Source organism: Pagrus pagrus (genome assembly GCF_965226575.1).
Source record: "Pagrus pagrus genome assembly, chromosome: 19".
Lineage (NCBI taxonomy): Eukaryota > Metazoa > Chordata > Actinopteri > Spariformes > Sparidae > Pagrus > Pagrus pagrus.
The window spans coordinates 11,361,859-11,387,931 of record NC_140203.1 but is presented as its reverse complement, the minus strand read 5'-3'; the positions used below and the strand labels follow the sequence as shown (position 1 = coordinate 11,387,931).

The 26,073-nt window shown below is 42.0% G+C and overlaps 1 protein-coding gene across 1 annotated transcript in view; it reads left to right on the top strand.

Annotated features, from left to right (window-relative positions):
* pappaa (pregnancy-associated plasma protein A, pappalysin 1a) overlaps nucleotides 1-26,073 on the top strand; it is a gene marked incomplete at its 5' end in the record, with an annotated part of 98,451 nt that overhangs the window by 16,438 nt on the left and 55,940 nt on the right. The window contains 7 exons of the mRNA XM_084383238.1: nucleotides 578-723; nucleotides 1,033-1,326; nucleotides 1,711-1,903; nucleotides 2,202-2,323; nucleotides 11,970-12,471; nucleotides 23,011-23,139; nucleotides 23,235-23,326. Of these exons, the coding sequence (XP_084239364.1) occupies nucleotides 578-723; nucleotides 1,033-1,326; nucleotides 1,711-1,903; nucleotides 2,202-2,323; nucleotides 11,970-12,471; nucleotides 23,011-23,139; nucleotides 23,235-23,326 (1,478 nt within the window). The remainder of the gene's footprint in view (nucleotides 1-577; nucleotides 724-1,032; nucleotides 1,327-1,710; nucleotides 1,904-2,201; nucleotides 2,324-11,969; nucleotides 12,472-23,010; nucleotides 23,140-23,234; nucleotides 23,327-26,073) is intronic.

Here is a 26,073-nt window from a genome sequence, read left to right as displayed (position 1 = left end):
ACTTTCAAAAAATATCAAGGTATCCGGTCAAAAATAACATTTTGTCACCGAGTCCTAGCATTTATGAAGTGCATTTGAGGAGATTTCAAAATATCAAGGCATACATATCATGTATCATAATATTAATTTGAGGCTGTATCGCCCAGCACTGGGATTATCAAACTGAAAGCCGGCTTGTAGCGAGGCCAACATTCACTCTGCTTACAGAATGGAAAAGGTACTTCAGGCAGAGCAAGGAGAGAAGTTGTTAAGTCTTTATTTATTTGGGCGTATTGGTTAAAACGCCAACCGGTTCCAACCTCACAGGGTCAATTATCCCTATTCAGCCTTCATTCTGTTGGTGTAAGGGCGATTGCAATTGCCAAAACACTTTAACAAAATATTTAAATTCAACAGGGACCTAATTCTGAGCTGTTTTCCTGAAAGATAACACTACATAAACTCTTTCTGGCCGGGAACACTGTTGTTATTTGTCAGACTTTGCCTTGGTGAAATCTGCATTCTCGAGGAAGAGACTATCCTCATTGCAGAGCAATTAACTTAATGTGATATCCTCTTTCTTCCTTTTATTTTCCAGAGCCTATTTGGACGTGAAAGAGCTGAAAGAGGTTCTGCAGTTGGATGGCTCGACTCACCTGAATGTCTTCTTTGCCAATTCCTCTGATGAAGATCTGGCGGGGGTTGCCACTTGGCCCTGGGACAAAGAGGCCCTCACACATTTGGGTAGAAGACAAATAAACACACATACATGCCTGCACGCATGAACGCTCACATGCACACAGCTCTTCTTTGGCAGCCCGGATTGTTGATTCTGAGTAATTACAGTTCAAGCCTCAAGCAGTTTCTGCCTTCATCATCACAGCTCTAACAGGGAAGAAGGTGATAATGAAGCTGAGGAGGCCCATTAATAATGCATTGCCTGAATCTTACTACAGTTCCACGATTACTTTACGCTACACTCGTAAAAGGCTTTTGTGCTGTGTGCACGCTGCAGTTTACATGATGTATCTCCTTCTGTTTTTTTTTTCTCAGGCGGGATTGTGCTGAACCCCTCCTTCTACGGCACCTTTGGCCACACTGACACAATGGTCCACGAGATCGGTCACAGTCTTGGGCTTTACCACGTGTTTCGAGGTATATCAGAGATCGAGTCCTGCAATGATGCGTGTTTGGAGACCGAGCCGTCGATGGAGACTGGAGATCTGTGTGCGGACACCAACCCCACGCCCAAATACAAAGGCTGCCACGATCCAGAACCGGGCAACGAAACCTGTGGCTGTCGGCAGTTCACACACACGCCATTTAACAACTACATGAGTTATGCAGGTGAGACGGCGCTTACCTGGGCAAAACATTGCAGTCATGCCTCTCACGGAGGAATTTGTTGAGTCCGTGTGCATCCTGAGACAGGTGTGGAATTTAGCAGGGACTCAGCGGGGGGCACGTCCTTTCATGTCACTCATCTTGTGGAAAAGTTAAACATTTTTTGTTGTCCACTTTGTAAGGAAGATGATTTTTGAGTCTCATTCTGTGTCAGTTCAGAACGAGACTCAAAAATCAACTTTATACCAAGTGGAGCTTTAAATGTAACTGGTGCTTTATTTTATTTATGGGATCTTGACCTGTGGAATGATTTGTTACCTCTTTTTCCTGCCACTGATTAATCCAAAGTCCAATCCCCACTCCTCCAACTACCTTTGTTACCTGCAGATGATGCCTGCACAGACTCTTTCACACTGAACCAGGTGGCCAGGATGCACTGCTACCTAGATCTCATCTACCAGACCTGGCAACCTGCCTCCAAACCGCCTCCGGTGCCAATGGCACCCCAAGTGGTCGAGCAGCATCATAATTCCATCACCCTGGAGTGGTTTCCACCGATTTCCGGACACTTTTACGACAGGTGAAATGAGCTACATAGGTTGCCAACAGATGTGGGTGTGTGCGGTGATAAAGTTGATAGAGATTTATGACATTATTGATCATCGTTTGAGTTAATATAACGAGAGTGTAATTAAATGACTAAAACACCTCAATGTGAGCCAAATAATTTGAATCACCATCATCAACATTTTTAAAATCTCATAATTTGTCACATAATTTAACATTACTGTCATTACAGTGTCTTTATACGCCGTGTAAATGATGTGTATTTGGCCTGTATCTAAGTTGGTTGCTGTGCCTGTCTGTTGGTTTCCTAGAGAATTGGGATCAGTGTGTGATAAATGCACTGAGGGGAGAGTTCTACTGCAGTACGCCTCCAATTCCTCTTCCCCACGCCCGTGTGCACCTTCTGGACACTGGTCCCCACGAGAGGCTGAAGGTACAGTGAGATACTTACTAACACATGGCATTGAATGCTGTCATTGTAAGGTGGTTTTGTGTGTCTATTTTTTGTGGCGCAAGTGTAATCTCACTAATGCTTATTATAATAAATGTAAATGTTTCCCTCCTCATCCTTCACTCCACATGGGATCTCAGTCTTTTGTCAGTTTCTTGATTATAATGAGCTGTTTCTACTCAAAGCAAATTTAATGGAGGCCTAAAAGCAAAGCCAGAAACCACCTTTCGTCTGCAGTTTACAGTATGATATCATGATTTCGAGGTCGGCCTACTGTTGATTTTCTGACTTAATACCCTGACATGCAAAGCATTTTGGTGACTGACTCAACCTCAAAACATGCAAATGACTCACTGGATTCATGTCACTTAGGCCGTGGGACAACATGGAAGGACCAAGGAGGTCGCTTCCCAATGGATGGTGCTGTATGGTACCACAGCCCATATTAGGGCTGAGGCCAAAAACCAAGGTTAAAGATCATGTCTTTGCTGTGATTCCCCACTTTTTTAAATTAGGGGTTTTTTAGTGCATTGAATGCTAAAATTAGTAGAATTGTAGAATAAAAAAAGAAGTTTCCTCTCATGTTTTTCTATTTTTGGCCCTCTGGTGAATACATATTACAACAGCTATACTGGGACAGGCATTAGGAATGAGGTAATTAAGTTATAAAAATAGTTTCGTTGTCCCATCTGTGCACCTCTGATTACTCTGTGGTTCTGGCAGTGGCAGCGTCGAGCATACTCTGGATGTTATGCATGTGGCTTTGTGCAGCTATGTGCACATGATGGTGATATTTTAATCAATGTGTTTTGGTATTTTTTAAAGTCCAAGTCAAACGTCCCAGGTGCAGCAGTGTTTCCTACTTGTATTTGTTTGTAGCCTTAATGATGCTAGGCTAGCAACTCTATCCCTGTGTGTGTACAATGGTACAAGTGGCACCAGGTTTTGAAAATGACAGGGACTAAAAAAACACACTGGAGGAATGCCACACAAAGGTGAGAACAATGCTTTGTCAAAAACTAGCTATGTTTAACTTTGATGAGAAAATGCTTCAGTGGTAGGGAATAACATGTAAACCTTTGGTAAACCCTCCTAACTCGTAATGTTAAAGAGCGGGGAAAAAAAATGGCTACCTAAACCCTGCTATGTTAGCTAGGTAGTGGTACAAGTTAGCTAGCTTATCACTAGCTAGCTTATTATTCAGTTAAATGCCCGAAAAATAAGGTGCTCAGAGAATTTTCACGTTTTGTTCTACGACATAAGCTATGACAGGTGATACTCCACATTTGAAATTCAACGAGTTTATGTGGCTTACAAAAGGCAGTTGCTAAAAAGTGACGAAATGAGACTGCGGAGTGATACGGAGACGCAGCTCCGTTTGATTGCAAACTGTTAACTCTAACTTTTTTTAACTTGTAGATTAATCAATCTATAGTCAAGTGTGTATAGTGTAGTGTAGTAAGACGTTAAATGGGGGCGCAATCAAGACATGCGACCGCGATGTAGTTCATTTACAGACGAACGTTAGCTTTTTACCACTGGCATTTAAAAAAAGAAAATATTTATGCTTCGGAAATGATAAAAGTGGTGTTTATCTGTGAAGATTATCTTGCTGAACAAAACATGTAAGTATCGTAAACTTCTATCAGCTTTTTGTCGAGGGAGGCGATGTTAACTTCTGGGCTAGCCTACAAAAATACATCAGCTCTAATGCGCAACTGAATGCAAGCTAGTCAATGGTCCAATATATGAGTGCATGTAGACTACTTCTTTTTGACTTTAAAGACAAAATAGTGGTAAAATCCCCACCCAGTCAAAGCATGTTTTTCACTAGAGGCCACGATAATGAATTGGCAGCTGTAAGATTAGCTAACACTGAACATGTGCAGACCACTTGTGGAGCGGCTGCTTCCGCTGGTTTCACTCGACCTCACCTGACACTTGTGAGTGTGTAATAAGCAGTGGCAGTATATTGTTCTTTAAGTTAAAATGTATTTTAACCAGGGAGTGAGATTTGGCACCACTGAAGTAGGGATCCTGGGACATAACCCACCGCAGAGGTGGTGGTCCAAATAAGCATGTCATTAATCATGGTGGATAATGAATACGTTTGGTTGATCAGCATACCTGCCAACCTCTAGACATCATAACCTAAATCTGGAAACCAAACCTACGACTGGGAATGGCATGTAAGTCTCCCACTGTCACCCCTGCCTGCCTCCAAGGTAGTGCAGAGGGAGAGACACTGCGCTCGTACCATAATTTTATTGAAAGTTTTGTTACTTGGTTTTGAAATTAAAGCAGCAGAGTAATGAGTCACCAATCAGTGTGTAGATAGTGGATGGAAGCAATCATAAACACCAATAATCATAACAAATGCAGAACCATTGAATTTAAAGCATTATTTGTGTCTCTATTTCTGATTGTGTCACTCGTGGTTGTGTGTGTGTGTGTGTGTGTGGATGCTCTATAGATTTTAAAGTCACTGAACCTTGCCTTCACACAGGCTATAGTGTGTGTACCAGAGGCAAGTCTGGGCTTGTCTAACCTGCTGTGTGTGTAAACTGTACTCTATTTTCCCTCTTGGAAGGGGTCCCTGTTTGTGGCAGCTCCCCATTCCCTGTTAACTCTGCTTGGACCGGCTTCTCACTGGATACCACAGCTGCCGTTTCCTGCTGCGATGCTGCATATGTGTCCAGCACTTATTAACTTCCAATAGACATTCTGGCAACCGCCGACAACGTTCACACTGTAAGCCTCAGTGCTCAATTCGGATTTATTGCTGAGATCAGATTTTTTTTTTTTGTTGTTTGGCTGTTCACGTTCAATATTAAATGTGGCCAATATCAGATTCCAGTGTGAACTGTTCACGGTCCTGAACTGACCTGCAAGCGCAAAAGAACAGGAACAAAAATGTCTCACAGCATGCTGTCGCATTGAATTCTGTAAACACGGAGGCTACCGAAGTTAAAAAAAAAACTTTATGTTGGAAGGCAGCAAATTTTTTGAGCAAACGAAGATGATGAGGAGAAAGCGATCCAAATTTTGAATTATGGCTTTTTGTGGAGCAATTGCTGCTACATCTGTATGGAGGTGTTTGTGGTTCCAGAGCTGAAGCCAGGAGTGGTGGGATTGTGATGTGAATGGCTTCATTGAAACAGACTGAATCCAAAATGTCAGGATTTCAAGGGTTACTTTTCAGCATTTTTCTATTCACTAGCACAGAATTGTGACGAATGTCAGTGTAGAGTGACATGATAGTTGCAAGAATTTGGATATGACTGTTCAGACTGAGATGGCATTGCAAAAAATGGTCACACGGTTATGAAAATACAAAAAAACAGATTTTGAGCGAAAACATCCTTATATCTGAAGATAAGCACATTAACATATGCACTTGTGTGACTGCATATTTGTCTACATGTGTTCATCAGCCTTCATTTATACACATGGCACCTGTTATCGAACGACTTGTAGGCCGTGCCCTTGCACTATTTGAAGAGGAGAAAGCGCTGGCGTGGTCAGAGAAAGCCAGGATACCTCTCATAAATCTTTAGTACTCTATGCCCGGGAGAAAAATGGCTGGAGGAAAAAAACCATGAAAAAAAAAAAAAAAAGGCAAAAACACACATGGATATGGATTCACGGAGGGGGTAAGAGAGGTTGGGTGGGGTGGAAACCACCCAAGATAGTTAGGAGAATTGCATGTGGTTAGTGACATTCACAAGGGAGGATCCTGGGTTGATTGAAAACAGCAGTGTGCATGAATGGAAGTGAAAGGTCCAGGATGTGTATGTTTGGCTTCATACAGTACATATGTGGGAATGTGTTTGTGTAGCTCTAAGCAAATTCCTGTTATTTCGTTTGTGCACGTGGGGGTGCACGAACAAATCAATGCTCTTCATATGCATTTGCGAACTACAGGATTTACCAAATGTTTGCTTGTGTGGGAATATGGATTTACTCTACTAGTAAATCTTAACAGCAAGCACATGTGTGTATGTATAGGTCAAAGACATTATTGGAAGTATAGAGGAAATACTTTATAGTGTCAAGCCCGGCTGGTTTGTGTGATGCCACGCAGAGTTCTGTGTCTGCTCCACATTATTCGAGAACAGAGGGCTCAATTCATGCAATGCTGGTGATCTACGGTTCAAACGAGGACAGCTTGGATTGGATTGGAACAAAAAGAAATTCTCATCCTCAATTGCTATATAATGTGAGATGAAGAATTTGGAGTAAAATCTTTCTAGATACACTTCTAGATACAGCCAGACAACCCTGTCACTGCAGCAAATATGCCAAAGCACATTAGTTTTTACAGCGATAATGACATCATTTTACTTGGTAATTCCTGTGTAGTAGTAGTATTTTTACCTAATCTAGAGTTTCATTAATGAGCCAATGCCTTCTCATATCCTGCATAACGGTCATACCCCAGTAAAGAGTCTGTGTGCCAAAGTAAGATACGCTCACTTTCTGTCCCTTGGTCTTGAACAGATAAAACTGGGGCAGAAAAAAGGAAAGAAGGGAATGAGTACGAGTACTGAGAATAGTCCTCCTTGTTATCTTGATGGGATCTCTGTGTTTAACGTATCACTCATTGTACTGTTATCCATTGGTATAACACGAACAAGTGAAGAGAGAGAAAGAGCGTTTTCTTATTACCTGCCAAGGAATGCTGCTGTAGGCAACCACAGAAAATCTTGATCGAAATGAATTCTACTTATCCTTCAACCTATTGTTTGGACGATGGGGAAGAAAATTAGCATTTTATCTCTAGGTTAAGCAGAAATACGCTATTGCGCTGCTCCGATGTTTGACCGGAGAAACACCAGCCAGAATTGGGTCGTATAAGAGCGTGTTGACCAACCAATCGACCTAGCAAGATCACAACTGGCCATGCTTGAGACGTTGGTCTAATGTCTGATGTAGCTGAGACTCATCAGACTCCGGACACCTCACCATCCTCATCCTCCTCGACCTCACAGCTGCATTTGATACCATAAACCACTCCATCCTGCTCTCCCGTCTGGAATCCTCTCTCCACATCACCGGCACAGCACTCTCCTGGTTTCGCTCCTACCTCACAAACCGACAACAGTTCATCAGCATAAACAACTGCACCTCCCCCACTGCTCCCCTGTCACAAGGTGTCCCCCAGGGGTCGGTGCTTGGTCCCCTCCTCTTCATTCTCTACATCCTCCCCCTTGGCCAGATCATCCGTCAACACGACCTTCAGTTTCACTGTTATGCCGATGACATCCAACTGTACATATCCACCAAAGCCATCACCAACACCACCCACTCCACACTCAGCAACTGTCTCACCGAAATTAAATCATGGATGCAAACAAACTATCTTCAACTAAACAGTGACAAATCGGATATAATCATCATTGACCCTGCCTCCCGCACCAAAGCCAGTCACAACTTCTCCCTCACCTTCGATAACTGCACTCTATCACCCTCATCACACACCCGCAACCTAGGAATCATCTTTGACAGTAAACTACGGTTTGACCTCCACATCAACCATATTACCAGGACCGCCTTCTTCCACCTGAAAAACATCGCCCGTCTCCGCCCCTCACTCACCTTCTCTGCTGCAGAAACCCTCATACATGCATTTGTCACATCCAGACTGGACTACTGTAACAGCATCCTCCATGGCTCACCATCTAAACTTCTCAAGAAACTGCAATACATCCAGAACTCAGCCGCACGCCTGCTCACCCATACCCGCTCCAGAGACCACATCACCCCCGTCCTCCGTGACCTACACTGGCTGCCCATCACTCACCGCATACAGTTCAAAATCATCCTCCTCACTCACAAAGCACTTAATAACCTAGCCCCCCCTTACCTCACTGACCTACTTCATAACCACACCCCCTCCCGCGACCTCCGCTCATCCGAAGGAAACATCCTCTCCCCACCTACACGGACCAAGCACCGAACCTGGGGAGACAGAGCCTTCTCCATCGCTGCCCCCTCCCTCTGGAACTCACTCCCCATACCTATCCGTACCTGCACACACCTCCCAACATTTAAAACCATGCTCAAAACGCACCTTTTTAAATTAGCTTTTAATTTATAATCTTGATGTGCTTGTTTTATACTGTTCTCTGTGTTTTTACTGTATCTTACTGTTTTTAACTGTATATTTCATGATTTTTTTTTTAAAAGTGTAAAGTGTCTTTGAGCATCTGTAAAAGCGCTTATAAATAAAATGTATTATTATTATTATTATTATTTAATCTCACAACATTTACACTGCCACCGAACAGTTCCTGTTTTTGTACATTTCTGTATCAGTCAAATCAGTACCCAATAGTAGCACGTGTGTCAACTGCTCCATGTGATAAAAACAAACCCTGGCTGACAACAGCTATGACGGATTAACCTCTGAAGTACCCTGAACGCAACGTGATGTGACATTGGTTCCCAAGCCGTTGAGTGTCTATTGCCTTCATGAAGCGTGTCTGTGAAGTGTCTCTCTGTTTGTGTGTGTGTCAGGGCAAAAGCGTTGGAGGGGGTTGATGTCTGCCTTCTGAGTGAGGAAGTGTGTAGCAGTGTGTGACAGTGAGTCATCGATAGTGAGAGCCAGAGCCAGACACTTCTTAGAAAGCATAAAGCGTGCATGCCCGGACATATCCCTGTCTGTTTATTCATCCGGCTCCCTGCACTTTTTGTGGATCAGTATGATACTCCAGAGCAGAAGGATTTTGACTGGATAGTGGGCAGGCACCAGCGTCTATCATGTTATACTTTGCCAACGAGCCATTCTTTAGCTGAAATTTCTAAGTTGTATCAAACATTGATAATCCTTGCTTTAGAAAAATATATCTGTATATTTTCTTTATGTGCATAACAAAGAAAGAAAGTTGCTGACTGTGGAATTCCCACTTCTGTGATGGTGCCCCATTATCAGATAACTGAATAAACACATAATTGTTGGTTGGAGGTGAATTTAGTACAGTACTGTTGTTGAGTTATTATGGGATGTTAGGCTTAACTTTTCTGCAATGCAATTAAATGTCATTCAGCAGGCACTACCAGTCAAATACATGCAGTGTATGTAAGTAGATGGACCCATTAGTTGCCTCAAGTTTGGCATTATGAGGGTGACCTTGGTAGATCTGGTTGAGAATCCAAGAGCACACAGTGGTAGCTACTTGTCAATCACAAGGTAGCCACGCCTCCAAATGGGGCCATAATTTACAAAATGAACATCATGCGGTATTGAAGAAGGACTTGAAACTACCAAATTGAGACCATAAACTCATTAAGAAACTGTTTACTTGGGTAATAATTCATGTAGGGCCATTTTATCATAGGCTTACATACAATCTGACTTCTTGCAACCTCCGGAGTTACCCTGTGCTGGTCATTTGGTTTAAGGCCCCTCTGCTTCGGCTTCACTTTTCCGACCTGGAAGCTTCAGTCTGTGTTACAGGCACGCAGTTGTGGTAGATTACTTGATGACATGAACACCTTGTTTTATCTGTTTTCCCAGCCGTCATCACAATGAATGATAAGACTTTCACAATATTTTACATAGCTGTGAGATCCTGTCCCTGTCCAATGCATCATAAGCTGCTGTCCAGTCTGATAAGCCATAAAAACCAATGGATCTATTACTCAAGCCAGACTTCCTGGATCATAATTCATCTTTTCTTTGGCGTCTGAAACAACAAGACCCTGGCCAATGTCAAAGGGCTGTTTCTGGTCTGAACACCATTTCCCAAACCATCAGGAACAATGCTGTGTTGTGCCCTCAAACACAACCATTATCATCAGTTCTGAAGTCGTTATTAGAATATAAAACTTTTCTAATAAGGGATTTTGTAATTGATTCATTTTTTTTCCCCAACCACCTCGATTTAGTGTATAATGGAGGCCCATCATCCACCTGGCTTTTACATGTAATCTCTGTACTCTAGGAGGCAATTGTGACCTTACTTTCCATTAAAGATACCAATGCTGATCCCCTAAGTTCCAGTGAGATGCAGCCTTTTCAATTTCAGTCACATTTGTCATGCGTTCATTGGGTAGTGAAGAACTTTAAAGGTCCAATTTGTAAGATATTTGATTGTTGAGTCTCATTAACAGCTCATCATGAGACTCAGCAATCAACTATGTTACAAATTTAACCAATTTGACCTTTAAGAGTACGGGAAAAATGGCTTACATTGTATCTAATGCTAATTACTCTGCGGTGATGCCTTATGTATTCCACTCAGTTTTTCCTAGAATGGATGTTTTCGAAGACAGACTTATGCCCACATGGGATCAGCATATCAACAGAGAATGAATGGCTCATATTCAAAGCTTAGGTTTGGTTGGTTCAGTCACCTTGAGGCCCCCCTCGCCCTGCTATAAGGGAATTATAGGTCAAACACTTCAGAGCTGGGCTGTTTATGTAGCGGTAGGCATGTGATGTGCATTTTCGGGAGGCCTGTATTCTGCGGTGAAGTTTGGAGGACTGAGACATGCATATGAAATTTTGATTCCCTGTTGCAAACAGCTGCTCTGTCTACAATTAAGCAGATAATAATGTTGGATTTCAAACTGTTTTCTGTGCACAGCTTGTACTGCCAATCATAGATACATCTCTGCATCTTTGAAATACAGTTTACATTGCCTTAGGTTACATAGTGGATGACACCCTTATTCTGTCTCCTCTTAAATCTCCAACCACATTAGCAACAGCGCCAGACCAGGAGTAGGGCCCATCATAACAGCTGACATTACAAAATATTTTCAGTGGCTACAGCTCCTTTCCTTGCAAACTCAATGAAAACCTACCCAGAAAGCCAGGACTACATGAGCCGAGCTCCCCCCCTTCTCTTTCTCTCTCCCTCTCGTTCTCTCCGTCTCTCTTTCTCGTTTTCTTTAATTCACCTCCACTCTGGCCACACACACACTTACAGTACAATAATAAATGTGTTGAGATAATGTGGCTTGGAAACCGTATTCAGTCCTCACTTGATTAAACACTGGAATTTTGCACGGTGCCCAGAAATGAGGTTAGCAAATGGCTTCGTTGGTTGCCAGCTTGGAAATGCACAAAAGGAAATCGAGGGAGAACATAGTGTCTGCTGCTTGCTGGCTTCTAAAAGTGCTTGATGAATGTTAGTGTACGTCACTTGGGATAATGCGAGTTAGCTGTGTGTGGACTCCAAATATGGCTGGAGTGTGACTGTTAGAGGTTGTAATGACTGTGCTGAAGTGAGAACCCTGCACAGGCCCCTCTCAGAAGGTACACACCTCAGCTCTGCCTTTCCTCTGCAGATGGACTCACAATGAACTCTCAGTTTCACCTCTACCTTGATGTAGCAAGAAGTGCAGATGCACTAAAATGATCACTGATGCAAATTATCCATCTGTCAGCTCTCATAAAAATGCTATTAGCTTTATGGATAATATTAAATACAAATTTTAAATTATTACCTGCATGATTTACTTTACCAAGGAGCTGTAGCATATAAATTCAAGAATCATTCATTATAACAGCCAGGTTGCTTTTGCGTATTTGTGATTTATATTTACTGTGAATTATTTGAGGTCTATTTATTATTTTATGTGTGTGACACTGTGTCTTTATTTATAATTTATCCCACAGGTCCTCCAGATGTGGAGCAGGCTTGTGAGCCAAGTGTGCGCACTTGGAGCCCCAATGCAGGGATCGAGCAAGGTGTTGTCGGCCTGTCCGAATGCCCTCTCCAGGGCTGCATGCTTCAACTGGAGTTCCCCTACCCGCTGGTCCCGGACTCCTTGACTGTGTGGGTCACCTTCTTCAGCCCTGAGGAAACGGCACTACCAGCTATCCACAACATCTTGCTACTGACTGTCAGTGGGAACAACATTTCATTGGGCCCCAGTAATGTCTTCTGTGACACCCCACTGACTCTGAAGCTGGACATAGAGGAAGAGGTGTACGGGGTACAGTTTTTCACGATGGAGCAACACCTAGAGATTGATGCCACTCTCTTGGCGTCCAAGCCGGACTGCACGCTTTGTAGGCATTGCCAACCACTACGTTACCGCCTGTTGCGCCAGCCACCCTTCACCCATGCACCCCACGGTCTGATGTTGAATGAACCCACCCGCCGATATACAGACAGGTGAGTGACCTGGTAGGTGGAAATTTCTGTATGAGTGCACAAAGTTCTACATCTGTCTCACTCACTGGCTATGTCAGGAAACGACCCAAAACTCAGTTCTCATGTTCTCCCTGACATTCCTGAGTTGAGAAAACTCTAGATAACATATAGAATAAAAGTCTGGTTTTTGTCATGGTTTGAGAAAGACCGACATTTCCCCCTAATAGTTGAAGAAAGCCAGACAAAAGATTTGACATGCTTTGGTTAGAAACAATTGTTTTTAACCCAAAGTATTTTCTTTTATAAGTTGAGAATTGCTGATTCTCTGATTGTTTAGCTTCCTGCTTAAGTATGATGTAATTAGGGGTTTTTGGACAAGCCAGTAAGAAGATGTTTATCGTCTGTGGAAACTATCCACAAAAATATGTTCTTGTAATACCAGATATCCTTTTCAATACCCCCAGGAGCACTAGCAAGCCACCACTGCTTCTGCAGTTTCAAATCTGCAGCCCAACATTTGTTTCCTAAGTCACAGGTCAATCGTTGCCCACATTTGTTTTTTCCCATGTTCCATGAAGCAAAGGCAAACAGATGGCTTGTTAAAGGTATTATCTGCACACTGTGGTGAGAGTTTAGTGCTTTGCTTTCATGGAATGTGCTGACTCAATAAAGATTGTGCTATACATGGCACTGCTGCGTGTTATGCCATCTCACTATCGTGCTGTCAGCGTGGTTCACATGAGAAGGAAAGTGCTTGATAAGAGGCGAAAGGGTGAGTATGCATGTTATGCAAGATGGAGTGATGATACCTTAGTTCCATGTCCGTACACAACTTCCTGGTTGAATAGCAGTGTCTGTGGTATGCTGTCTGCAGTAGGGATGTATTTATTTGGGGGGTTTGGCACACTTCAGTGATTATTGATGTACTGTAGGTAGTTTCGTAGCTGTGGTATATTTCACTAGCTGTGGTTGCATTCCAGTGGTAGTGGTCAGTGGCACTGGCTGAGCATTTTCTGTTGTGAGAGCATATGGGATCTTGTCTCCGTTGGATGGTCAGAGACATTTTACAGCAAGTAAGTATGTGTGTTCCACTCAGCAAGTGTTACAACACACAAAAAAGGTTTTGTTTTTTTTAAAAAAGCATTTTCCATAAAACATACTAGCTGTGTTTCCATCAACACTCATTTTTATTTTTATTTTGAAGAATTTCATTAAAAAAAGTTATTGAAAATCAATGGCATAATTTGAAAAAACAAAACAAAATAGTTTTTTGACTCGCATGTGGTTGTTAATGCCTATTTTGAAAAAAGAGTTAAAGTCCTTAATGCGAGATGAAAACACCTTTTCCTGAAATGTTCTGGAGGTGTGCACTATCAGCATTTTTCCTGAGTATTCCTGTTAGATTCCTATTCCCGGATTAATCTCCAGATTCCGTCGTAAACTGTGTTTTTTTTCTTCTTCTTCTTTGAGGTTTATTGGCAATTGGCAAGCAACTGGTTTCCAGTCTACAACCTCTGCTTCTTCTACTCTGTTTATTAAAGCTTTACATGATGTAGCCTATACCACCATCTTCTTTAACTAAGCTTTGCGTAGCCTTGTTTGGTTGCTCCAAAACAGTTGATGGAAATGCACCATTTCAAAAGGTCCCTTCAAAGTCGCTTGACAAGATAGATGGAAACGCAGCTAATGAGAAGATTAAAAAAGCACTAGAGAAAACATGCTGAAGGGAAAGCTTTCCCCCCCAATGTTTTAAGCTACTCTCAGTTATTGATCAATGCATGAACATGAACTTTCATATGTAACTTATGACGCTGATGCAGGAGAAGCAGCGTATGAGTGTATTATTATGCCGTTGGGTCTGTTTGCATGGCACTACTCAAACCACATACGTGAAGTGCATACTGGTTCCAGTGTGTAGTCAACAGATGTATCCAACAGGAGAACCACAAGTCAAAGATGTTATATTTTTTGATGTGAGTTTGATGGCTAAGATAATGCCCCCTCACACTCACTGTGTCATAACAAACATAGCCTTTGACATGGTGGAGCAAAGAGCAAAGTTCACTCAGATGTTTTGGCATGCCACAAATCCAATGTGAAGTGCTCTGTTTGATCACTTTGGTCCAGCTGCCAAAATGCTTTGTTGACCACACATTAGGCTGTGTCTTCTTGCAACATGTTTCCATGGGGTTGGATAGAGTGATGGAGGTCTTGATGAGGAGGGGGTGATTGACCTCCCACTGTCAGGCCACTGGCCTTCAACTGAGCCGGGGCAAACAGAGCAAGAGGACAACTGACATCTTGGCTTCATCCATGGGTGGTGGTTTGTTTGGAATGACTAGGGGCTGGGAGGTCAGGGTGACAGAGTAAATTATGGTGGGGAGTAAGAAGGGTGAAGCGAAGAGGAGACGCAGGGGTTGAAGGTTGGACCAGTTGGGGGTAAATCATTGCTATGCTCAAGGGGGCCAATAGGTGAAGTAGGAGAACATTAGGGGGTCGAGAAAGTATGAAGAGAGAGCGTAGGAGGATTGGGCTAGTTTGACCCCATCCCTCTGAGGTACCCCAGCCCATGGGCTAATCCTCTTCCTGACGTAGGCTTCAGAGCTGTCATTCAGTCAAAACCTATCACGGAGCTGATGTGAAGAGACCTCCCACCCAAAAGAAGCTTCCAGCAGCATCAGTGCTGCCCCACACCCCCTCTGTAATCTGACTCTACCCTGGTTCAGCTGCCTTATATCCCCCCCATCCATCCCTTAGCTACTCTGCTGACAAGTCTGCTTCTGCTTGAGAACTCCGCCATGTTTCCTCTTAAAAGGAGATTCAAGATCTGCTGATGTTTTTTGTCCTCCACACTTTCTAGATGATTGTGAAATGGGGCTGCACGATTAATCAAAATATTATCAAAATCTCAATATGGCCAAGAGTAATATCCAAATCGTAGGAGGTTCAGTTTTTTGTTAAAAGGTGGAATATGTGACAAAACAGCATTATAATGAAGTACTGTAGTGCTGCAGATATTCCCTGGCCTACAAATCTTGTTCTGCAGACGTCAAGTTAAGATCTGACCTCAGACAGTGATGCAAAAAATATCCTCCCACTGATTGTGAATCTAATCGAACTCACAATACTTCTGAAAATGATCTCAATATATATATTTGATTTTTTTTACCATATCGTGCAGCCCTATTGTGAAAAGTAGCTCTGCACTCAGGTAGTCAACACAGTGAGGACCATCTGTATGTACCAGAAAAGGCACCAGTATACTCTGACACTGCTTTGCCTTTTGGGAGGTATCTTTCGAATATGACAATAAAAAAAAAAAAAGTGTTTCCTGAGACAATTTTGGTTCATTGGAAATTTTAAGATCATTATTTTCAATTTGATATTAGTAGACTAAGTTTTAGTGTTGTGTCAATATTTTAAACCATGAAGGTTTTGGCAACATATTCTATTGACCCATAAAATTTAATTCCCTCTCTCTGCTCATTGATTTTACATCTTTTACCAACAATTTCTTCTTTTCATATCACCCCCCACTCCCCCCATCCGCTCCCTATAGGATGTTGGCCTTGCGTAATCTTCCTAATATGAACCATTCATGAGTTGCAGACAGAGTGAATAGTGTAGTCCTCATAGGGAGTCATGGGATGTCTGGTGCACTCACTAGAATTTCTCTGCCACTCAGTTTTATGTTTGATACTCAGTATCAAACATAAAAGAATGATTTGGGACTTATCTGACAGAATGGATTTCAGAATTGGGTTTGCATGCATGGCTTAGCTGCAATTTATAGATTCTGACATCTAGCGGCTTATCAGCAGTAGTGCAATGTTAACAACATACTTCACCTTTGTAAAATTTGGTATGACAACTCAGAGCTTGTTGTTAGCTAGATGCTCATTAGCTTAGCATCCTAAAGTGCCTGCTGGAAACATCTTAGCTCATTTCTTGTAGAATGAACCACTAGGAAAGTGTTGGAGGGCAAACATTATAGAAGTTCCTTGCTTGAAGTGCTTTACAAAGTTGTATTTGTATATGGTTATCCAGAAAATGATCTAATCCATGACTCAGAACCGCAATACATCTGAACCCTATTGAGCATTGAGCATTGTGATCCGTTGCACCTCTAATATGTTGGCGCATGCACAGGACATGAACCATGGTACAAGTAAAGTTTCGGGGGTAAATTGGATGCAATGAAGCTGTGATTCAGGTAAGTGTTCAGGGGTCAGGGAGGCTTGTTATATAAATGTTACTACTTCAGTTTAGTTTCACTGATGATGTATCAGCATCATGAAAATGTGGCTGTTTATGTGAGCTGACTGTAGCAACACAGACATCTGCTACAAATACATGCATTTGCTTTTAAAATGATCTCCTCTCCCTTTCAAAGTACCTCCTTTAGGTCACACAATGTTGCATTTGTTTGCTCAACAATGCTGTAGGTGTAAACTGAATAGCAGTAAAACCTCAAATGCATGTCAGCTGCTGCGCTAACGAAAGGAGTATTGCTCTGTTTGTTGTTCTTGCAGGCTCAATCTAAGATATTTTCTCTACTTCCTTAAATTTATCTGCTTTTCTCATCTGGGATCTCTCAGCCAAGAACAACAAGCAGCTACAGAACGGAAACACATCCATATGCATGCTCACACATAAGCCTTGCACACACATAAGTGAAGGAGGGAACACACACAGACACACGCCAACGCTCCTCTTGCTCTCAGTGGCAGGCACATACATTAGCACATGCTTCCATGTGTAATCACCTGGTGGTATCATAACACCTTTGAAAGGCATATTACAGTGCCTTGTGCCTGACTTTGAGCGCGAGCCAAGATAAAACCTCTCTTCCTACAGGGGTCTTGAGAAGAATGTCTGGATGCACAAAGAGGCACCAGTGATGAAATCTTATCACGTGACACCTTGTCTGCGACTCAAGTAAAGTCCTTTGTAGTATCAATTGCATGTGAGATCAGTTACATATCATATCTAATCAGCTACAGATGAAAGTGTGGTGTTATGATGTCTGGATGGCCGCCAGAAGTCATGTCTATCACTGGATATTATCCATCACATACTGTACACACACGTATGAAATTATTGCACCACATCAAGTGAGACCTACACATGATGCTGGCCATAACCGCTTTCAAAAAATATGCTGTTTATTAATGTCCCTGTCATTCTTAATGTTCATATATATCCCACTCACTAAGTTCTAAGTGATGGGGCAATCATATATCTGGGTAACATCTGCACCATGTGTTCTGTTTGATCCTTCTGTGCACAACACAGCATAGCAATTAGTCGTGAGGTCAGAAAGAATCAAGCATGCACCTAATTGGGAACAGGGCGAAAACCATGTTTAAACTGTTATCACACTATGATGAGTGGCCCGATTTAACCTATAGAACCAAAGGATTCATTATGACACAAAGGTAACATATGTTTCTGAGCAGCATACTTTACCCCTGAGTTTAGTGCAGGATGTGGAAACATCAATGGTGGGTAGATCCTGGATATATCACTCAATCTGTATATGAAGTAACCTCTACAATCTGTTTCGGGACACTTCTATTGACCTGTGTATGACCTGGTAATATAAAAAGCCTTGCGTTACTCGCGTGGGTTTGACTGCAGGATCATTTGTTTTTAGTAGCGTCACCGGCAGGAGTGTTTGTTCACATAGCCAGAACACTGTACCATACATTAGCCGTAAGCAAGCGAGCACCGGCATGCACTCAGAGTATGTTTAAATTCAGTTGAGCCTCTCAATGAGCTCAGCACTCACCAGACACTCTCTTGTTCTCTCTTTTCCCCCCCACTCCTTGGTACATTCATAACATAAAGTACATTCTCCCTTTAGCTCCAGTCAGCTGCAGTCAACACAGTATATAAAAGCCTGACACTGGAGGTCACGTCTGCAAAAATGCTGTCAGGTAGATAAATGGGAGTGAAGATCAGTCCACTTTTTAAATCCAAAAGTTATATAAAGTAATCTCTGACTTCTCCTGCTGGGAAGGGGCTCCGGATCAGGGCAGAATCACTGTCAATAGTTTTCAACCTGGGTGAATACATGAATTAGGCATTGCCCATCTTTGCATGGACTTGGTCTGTTATCTCGATAATCGCTTCCCTTTTCTGTGGGAACACACCGAAAGAAGGTTTCTCATCTTCCATTGTCAGATCAGAAGACTGTAGAGCCCTCTGACTGAGACCTAAACAATTAGATTAGGGAATTTCTGTCATGTCCTTATGAAGCCATGTGCCCTAGAAAGGTGTAGACCTAGATACCTTAGTTGTAGGCTTGCTGTGCTGCAGAACTTAACCTTTTATCTAGGACCACAGAGAAAGGCCATATTGCCCTTTGTGCGACAGTGCAAAGGAGTCTTCAATCAAGGCCTGCAGGTGCTTTGATAGGGTGATGAAGGTGCCCATGTGGGTAGCAGGTCATGTCACAATGGCATTTGAGTTCTAAGTGTAGTCTGGATAAATATTTTAGGATGGTATGAGTCCAGTACAGTGATTGGGTGTTTTGAATTTAATTAATGAGCTTGAAAGTTAAGGAAAGTGCAAACACTTCTGAAGCTGCTCCATCGAGACCTAAGGATTTAACAGCTTTTTTAGTGAAGTTGTGAGGTCTTGTTCAAAAAGTGTTTGCAGTAGCTGGCTGTTGACACTGGTTTGCAGTTTTTAGCCTAGATAGACTTGCAAAAGAAAATCAACGTTGACTCTGTACACAAATCACAACCTGTGATTCAAAGTGCCATGGTTGTGCGCTGAGTCATCCACCTTGACTTTCTCCCTGAGACTTTTTTGGGGCTGCACACTAACATCACAAAATGTAAACATGCCTACAATGCTGTCTTCTTGCAGGTGTCTTTGGTCTTTAAATCATCAGTGGCTACAATATTAGTAACTAGTCAGCTGGACTTGAGTCGGATCTTGTCTTGCAACTTGTCTCTTTGTTTTTGCTTGTTCTTGCGTGACCATGCCTCTCAGTATGGCCTGATCAAGAAGTGCAATTACTTTTCTGTGCATTGGATTACCTAAGGTATAATAGCCAGAATCTACAAAAAGGAAATTCATGCGCTGCCTCGCTGCAAAGCAATATCTGTTTCTCTCTTCTTTCCATCTATTCTGTGTATTTGCTCTCCTCAAAGATAAAGTCTCCCACAGCTTGACTTTTCCAGGGGCTAAACTAATTCAATTAGAGGGGGCATGTTTGAGTGTAGCCTGGAGTTGCACCAGCATGAGCCAACATTGCAGAACAGGACATAGTGTAATATAAAAGAGAGTCTGTCAGGTCAAACACTCTGTGTTGATAATAATCAAGCCAACATAAATATATCATCCAAGTCAAAAAAAAAGCACACATTTTGCTGTGTGGAAATTCATTTTGTTACTTGATCTTAAGGTCCATCATTTTTTTATATTTGGGACGGGACAGCTAACTTGTCTGCTTTCGTCTGCACGGAATGTGATGAGCAAGCACAAGAGAACTGGAGAAATAAAGAGAAAAACACAAAAGCCAGGGACCATATTCAGAAATGTGCCGAAGAAAAAAATATTTGCTGTTGTAAATCTTAAGTTTTATTTTATTTTTATTTTTATTCAGCATGAATCACTAGAGCAGAGCATGAGACCATGTATTCATACAAGCAAAGACAAACACACACTTGTACACCTCTAATGCAATGCAGTGCAATTTATTTTGTCTCTAATTTGTTTGTACATGTGGATGCTGAATACCTGCCTCTATCATTAAACGTTTCCTTAAGAACATTCTGGTGTTCTTGGACTGCACTCAAATGGTAAATGGACTGCACTTATATAGCACTTTTCCAATGAACAAAGCACTTGGCAATTCGCATCTCATTCACTCATTTACACACTCTCAGAACTTAAGATTCAGTGTCTTGCCCAACGACACTTGACGAAGGGCTCAGGCACTCACTCGCTCAGAACACACCGCAAAGACAACAGAAGCAAAAAGTGATGAAAAGGTAAAAGGTAAAAACAGAAAAATAAGGAGAAGCCGCACTAAATGGGTGCAGCGACATGTTGATTCCCTTCACCAATCAGAGTTATTTCTCTCAATGATGGTCTCCTCCGTGCTCAATCGGCCAAATAGCTGCTGACGAGGGCCAACCAATGCCAACGGTGCGGGACATATTGCTACAACTAAGGCCATAGACGCTTATGTCGACTATCGGCCTGTTGTGTCGGGGCTCTTAGAACTCAGCAAAGGTTATGGCTTCCGTGCGCACACTTAAACACTCTCTTGGTTTGATGCTGACTTTAGGTTTGGCCTTGGGTGAAACCTTTGTGGTACCAGAGCAATGTTTGCTGCTGGTGTTGCACTGCACTCTCACTGGGGACTATATGGCAGCAGTGGGAATAGTGGTTCATGCCTGTGCACTCTTGTTTAAGTTTAAAGCTGTTTGGGCAGTGTGTTACTAGTAGCGACGGTACTGTGTATGTGAGGCAGCATGTATGCGTATGTGCATGCATGTGTGTGTGAGTTGCTTTGTGTAATTGGCACATGCCCTGGTACACATGTAAGCAGTCCAGTATCCCTGCATGCTCGTTGTTGCATTTACAGCATTGCAGAGGGCATTACAAAATTAGGTCTATGATACTTGATGGTCCACATGAAATGATCTATGGCTAATCTATCGGCTCTATTTACCCTCATTTACTTCACTTTTTCTTCATATGATTTTTGCCATTTATTTAACCGACACATCATGATTATACACAAAAAACATGCATTCCTTTGGCTTTCCAATGCGTTACGCTCATTTTCCCTAAAGTGTCGTCATAGTCATGCGTACCAAATATGAAAATGCAGGGATTTTTTGAACTGCATACTCTTTCTTTTTAATAATCTTTAGTTCCATATACTATTTGCATTCAATTAAATTAGATTGTTAAAGATTTGCCAGAAGCTCTTTGTAAATAATTATTTGTTTCTGTAGTGTTTTTGAACAGTTCTCAGAACAGTCCACCAGTCTAAATACATTTTTCAGCATGAGCAAATGTCATATGAGCACATCATGTCCTTAGAAATATTACTGTAATAAAGATAGCCAACTGGATAAAATACATACATAAATGCAGTCCATTCATCACGTGACATTCAAGCAAAATGCAACCACACAATACATGATAATAAATGGAAACTCTGGTGTGTGCAGGACAAGCTTTAGTCAACAGTTACTCCACTTAACGTTGAATTTACAAAATAACACAGAACATTTACAGTTTATCGCATAACTTAATAGAATCATGACATGTCACAAAATCAGAATCGAAAGAAATGTCTTAACCGTGGTTTTCTGTCTTTGCGCACACACTCTCAAACACACATGCGCACACACACTCACGCATTTTAGCGTCAAACTCTGAAAGCCAAAAAAGAAAACCCATAAAGGAGAAACCATGCCCATAAGCTACAAATCAAAACTAGAAGTGAGAAACCAAAACTATAAGCAAAATGGAAAAAAAAGAAGAAAAGAAATGAACGGTAAGAAAACTGTAAAGAAACAGTTGCAAATGAGAGTGCTGATATGAAAATCAGTTATCCTGTTTTATAGTTTATAAAAGTCAAAATAGATGAATAAGTACTTAAATTCAAATTCTTTGCTTGCCTTTACATGTTTTTTGTTTTAACCTTTGTTCTGGTTGCTATATAGAAAGTCTTAACGTGAAACAAAACGTAATGAGAATTCTTAAAACAGCTCCATTTTTTTTCTCAATCGGAGCAACTAAAGCAGATTTTTTGAGTCAGAGTCTGAAGAGAGTCGTCATGTGTGTCATTTATTTTATCCGTGGATTCGGAACCAGTAAACCTGCCAATAGTTTAGGCAGGGCCAGACTCTGACCGAAATTATTAAACTTCTTGGTAACTTGGTAATATAAGTAACATGTAAAGGCAACCAGATCAGAAAGAAAAGGTAGTAAAAGTAACTTAAAACAGGACAACTAATGTCACGACAGCACCCTCACTTGCACTTTTGTTGTTTCTCAGTTACAGTTTTCTTCCCTCAAGTTTTGTTTTGTTGCTTTGCTTATGGCTTTGGTTTCTCATTTATGGCTTTGATTTTTTTTTTTTGGTTTATGGTTTTGGTTTTCTCATTTATGTTTTTTTTTTCCTTTCAGACTTTTATTTCAGACTTCCTTATCATGGTGACTCAAGAAACCATCATGGCGACTTACACCGGCAAAGTGAGTAGTCCCCCAATATTTCTCCTGTCCATTGTGTATTCATCATGATGGTTCCTTAAATCACTATGATAAGGAAAAAAAACAAAGCTGGACCCAAAGCGGGTAAACGCAATCATATCAGCGTGTGATAGGTAGATGTGTGGAAGTGTGTCCTGAGACAGATGTTTTTATTTGTGTTGGCTAGTGGTACTTTAGTTCCTAAAAGATTGCTATCGATCCCCTCTCCACCGGTTTGATCCATGTCTCTTTTCTCAGTGTACGGAATTTTCTTCAAGGCTTCACATTATCCCAACATACTTGACTAATGTCATTTTGCCTCTCTCTGTGCAGGGATGTCTTGCCACATGTTGTGTACACCTACCAGGTCCAAACCATCTCCGGCCGCAGTGAGAGCGAGCCCTCCCCAGCGTTGGTGCATGAACTGGGGGCCCACTACTGCGGGGATGGACGCATCCAGAGGTAAAAGTCACGTTCACATGATAAACGTTTAAGTGTTAATCAGCTCTGCAGTGTGTATGTGGATGTTTTCTGAGTAATGCCTCCTGCTGTTTTAGTTCCAAAGGGGAGGAATGTGATGATATGAACTCTATGAATGGGGATGGCTGCTCGAGTCAGTGCAAGAAAGAGCCCTTCTTCAACTGTATTGGTAAGTCTTATATCGTCAAAGGTATAATCGGAACGTTTCTCACATTTTATTTCTCTGGAGGAAAATACTGGAAATAGAAGAGCGTTTAATCTGCTCTATTGCTATTAGTAGAAGAATGTGGCTATAGTACGTAATGGTAACTGTGTGCCAGAATAAATGTTGGCATTGTACATTTTTGCAAACCACGGATATGTTGAAATTTTACACCTCTATATGTTGCAGTGTTGGTAGTGTCACATGTCGCAAGGCATTGCTGGTGTAGTAAATGTATCCAGGGCCAATACGCTTTGGAAAAGTAGAACAGAACGCTCCTCTAATGAAAGGTTGTTTTAGTGTAACTGAATTCTTGTGAAATGAAATGATGAGAAAGAATTACTATACTAACCACGATTAATAATGTTGAGTGATTAACATCATTGAATGGCCAAAAATTTGATTAAATTTCATCAGAATTTAAGGTCTGTGTTCTCCTGTGCCATGACATCATTGTCTGTTTCAATTTGCTGACTTTGTTTAATCGAATAAAAAATAGAAAGGCTGCAAAGCTGTTGATGAGACCCACGGGCTAACTTTGTGAATGAACAGATTTGACATCTGGGCGTTTTATCCGAGTACTTTCTGCCTTTCTCAAAGGAATAAAAATGGCATTAGATATCATAATCACTTTGACCTCCTGTTAAAAACAATCTGGAAATCATTATTCAAAAGGGTGAGTCATGGTATTTTACATAGTTGAGTGACTGGCATCTCCTATGTAGTTTTTTTTTTCTTTATGAATAGATGGATGGTTTCCTGTCCAGTTCTCCTGCTGTCTGACATTCATTTGCCCCCCTGTTGTTATTGTGTGTGTGTGTGTGTGTGTGTGTGTGTGTGTGTGTGTGTTTGTGCATGTACAGTACATGCATGCATGCACACACATGTGTGAGCCTCTGTGAAGTGGCCACTTAATCCCTGTCAGATTGCTGGATGACTGCGTTGGCTGTGCTGTTTTTCCACCAACTGCAGTGCTCAGGGGTGTGCGCAAGTGTGTGTGTGTGTGTTTGTCCAACACTGTCTGACATAGTTGTAGTTTTGCACTGAAATCTGACACTATAATGATGGGACCTTCTGTCCATCTGTCTGTATGTGTGTGTGAGAGAGTGCCTGCTTGTCAGTCTGTTGGATAGTAAAAGAGAGAGTTGGATGAAGAATTGACACTAAGTATACAACAGGGCCAGGGCTCTACAGTCTGGATGAGCCTTAATAGGCTATTCACACGATTGAGCCTAATTATATCTGGGATTGGCGAAATCCGACAAGTTCTTTTCATATGACCCCACCTGCTGTTACAATCCCAATGGCCTTGACTCAAAAAGGCTCCAAGCCACAGTCAACACAGGTGCTGATTAAGCATAAAAGAAATGCTGTCTCATTTCAGCCATATTCACATTTTCACGCAATCACCCCCCAGGTATAGTTTGTTTTGACAGCCTCTCTGTTCATCTCATTGCTCTGTTTCTTTATCCAACTGTAGGGCTCTTTCTTTTTGCTCTTGAACTCAATCACCTTTCCACTTTTTTCCGTTATCTGTTTATTCTATCCCTGTCCAAATTCAAATACTGTAGCTTCCTTTTCCATCCTTTCTCTCCTCTTCTCTTTGTAGCTCACGCCTCACCTATTACTTCTGCAGCTTTCACAAGCCACTGTTTGAGCTTCCTCCCGTCTCAGCCTCGCTCCTTCTCCTTCTTCCTTGCCTCTGTTCCCGCTGAGTGAGTGGCGGGAGCGTATTCCGTATGCCCCCTCAGTAGCCCCTCGTTTCACCATTGCCAGAGCACAGAACTGACTTGAGTTTTTGGCTGTGCTGGAGAAGGCTGGAATTTCGAGGAGGAGGCCCCGGCCAACTTGGCACAGAATGCCGCCTTTCCCCCTAACTGGAACCCCACCGGCTGACACTGCTTTAGCTGAGAGCTGAGAGCAATGAGGCCCAGGCAACCTCCTTGCTCTGCTCCCCTCTCCTCCAGTCTATAAGCTTCCAGATCCAGACCTTAACTCTGGGTGGGACGTCTGTAAAAATTACGGCTGTATCTTTCTTTACCTCTTGACTTTGTCTGGTTCCCCCGCTATGCCCCCTCCTCTCTCTGTGTAAGTCTCTCTTGCTCTCATTTTATCGCTCCCTGTCTTTCATTATTTCTTTTTCTTTCTTCTTTCTTGATGTTAACATATTCTCTCATCTCTGTTTGTAGCTCCTCAGACACTCAAGAATTTATCCCCCTTTGTCCATGCACCTTTTATCCCTTACCCTTCTTTATCTGGTACGCTCCCTTGTCACCTTCCAAAAGTAGAATAGCACTCAGTAGAGTGCATACCTCTGCCAGGCCCAGACAGTGCACCAGATCCATGCATTGTTCCCTGAGAAGCGAAAATGCCCCAAAACGCCCTTACAATGTAAACAAAAGTGAGAAAAATATTCCTGGATCCGTCCCTTTATCTGGATCTGCACCAAAAGTTAATGGCGTCTATTCTGGGCCGAGACCTATCCTCCATCCAAATTTTGTGTTATTGTGTAGCAGATTTTATGTAATCGTGCTGACAAGCCAACCAACCAACCAACCAACAAATAAACAAACAGAAATAATCGCAAATGAATTGATGATGAAGGTAATCATTAGTAGCAGCCCAATTTGTCCAACTTATACTTTGGCTGTACTGAACCCTCACTTTACTGAAAATGTTACTATTATATAAAACAAACAGAACTTCCAACTTTT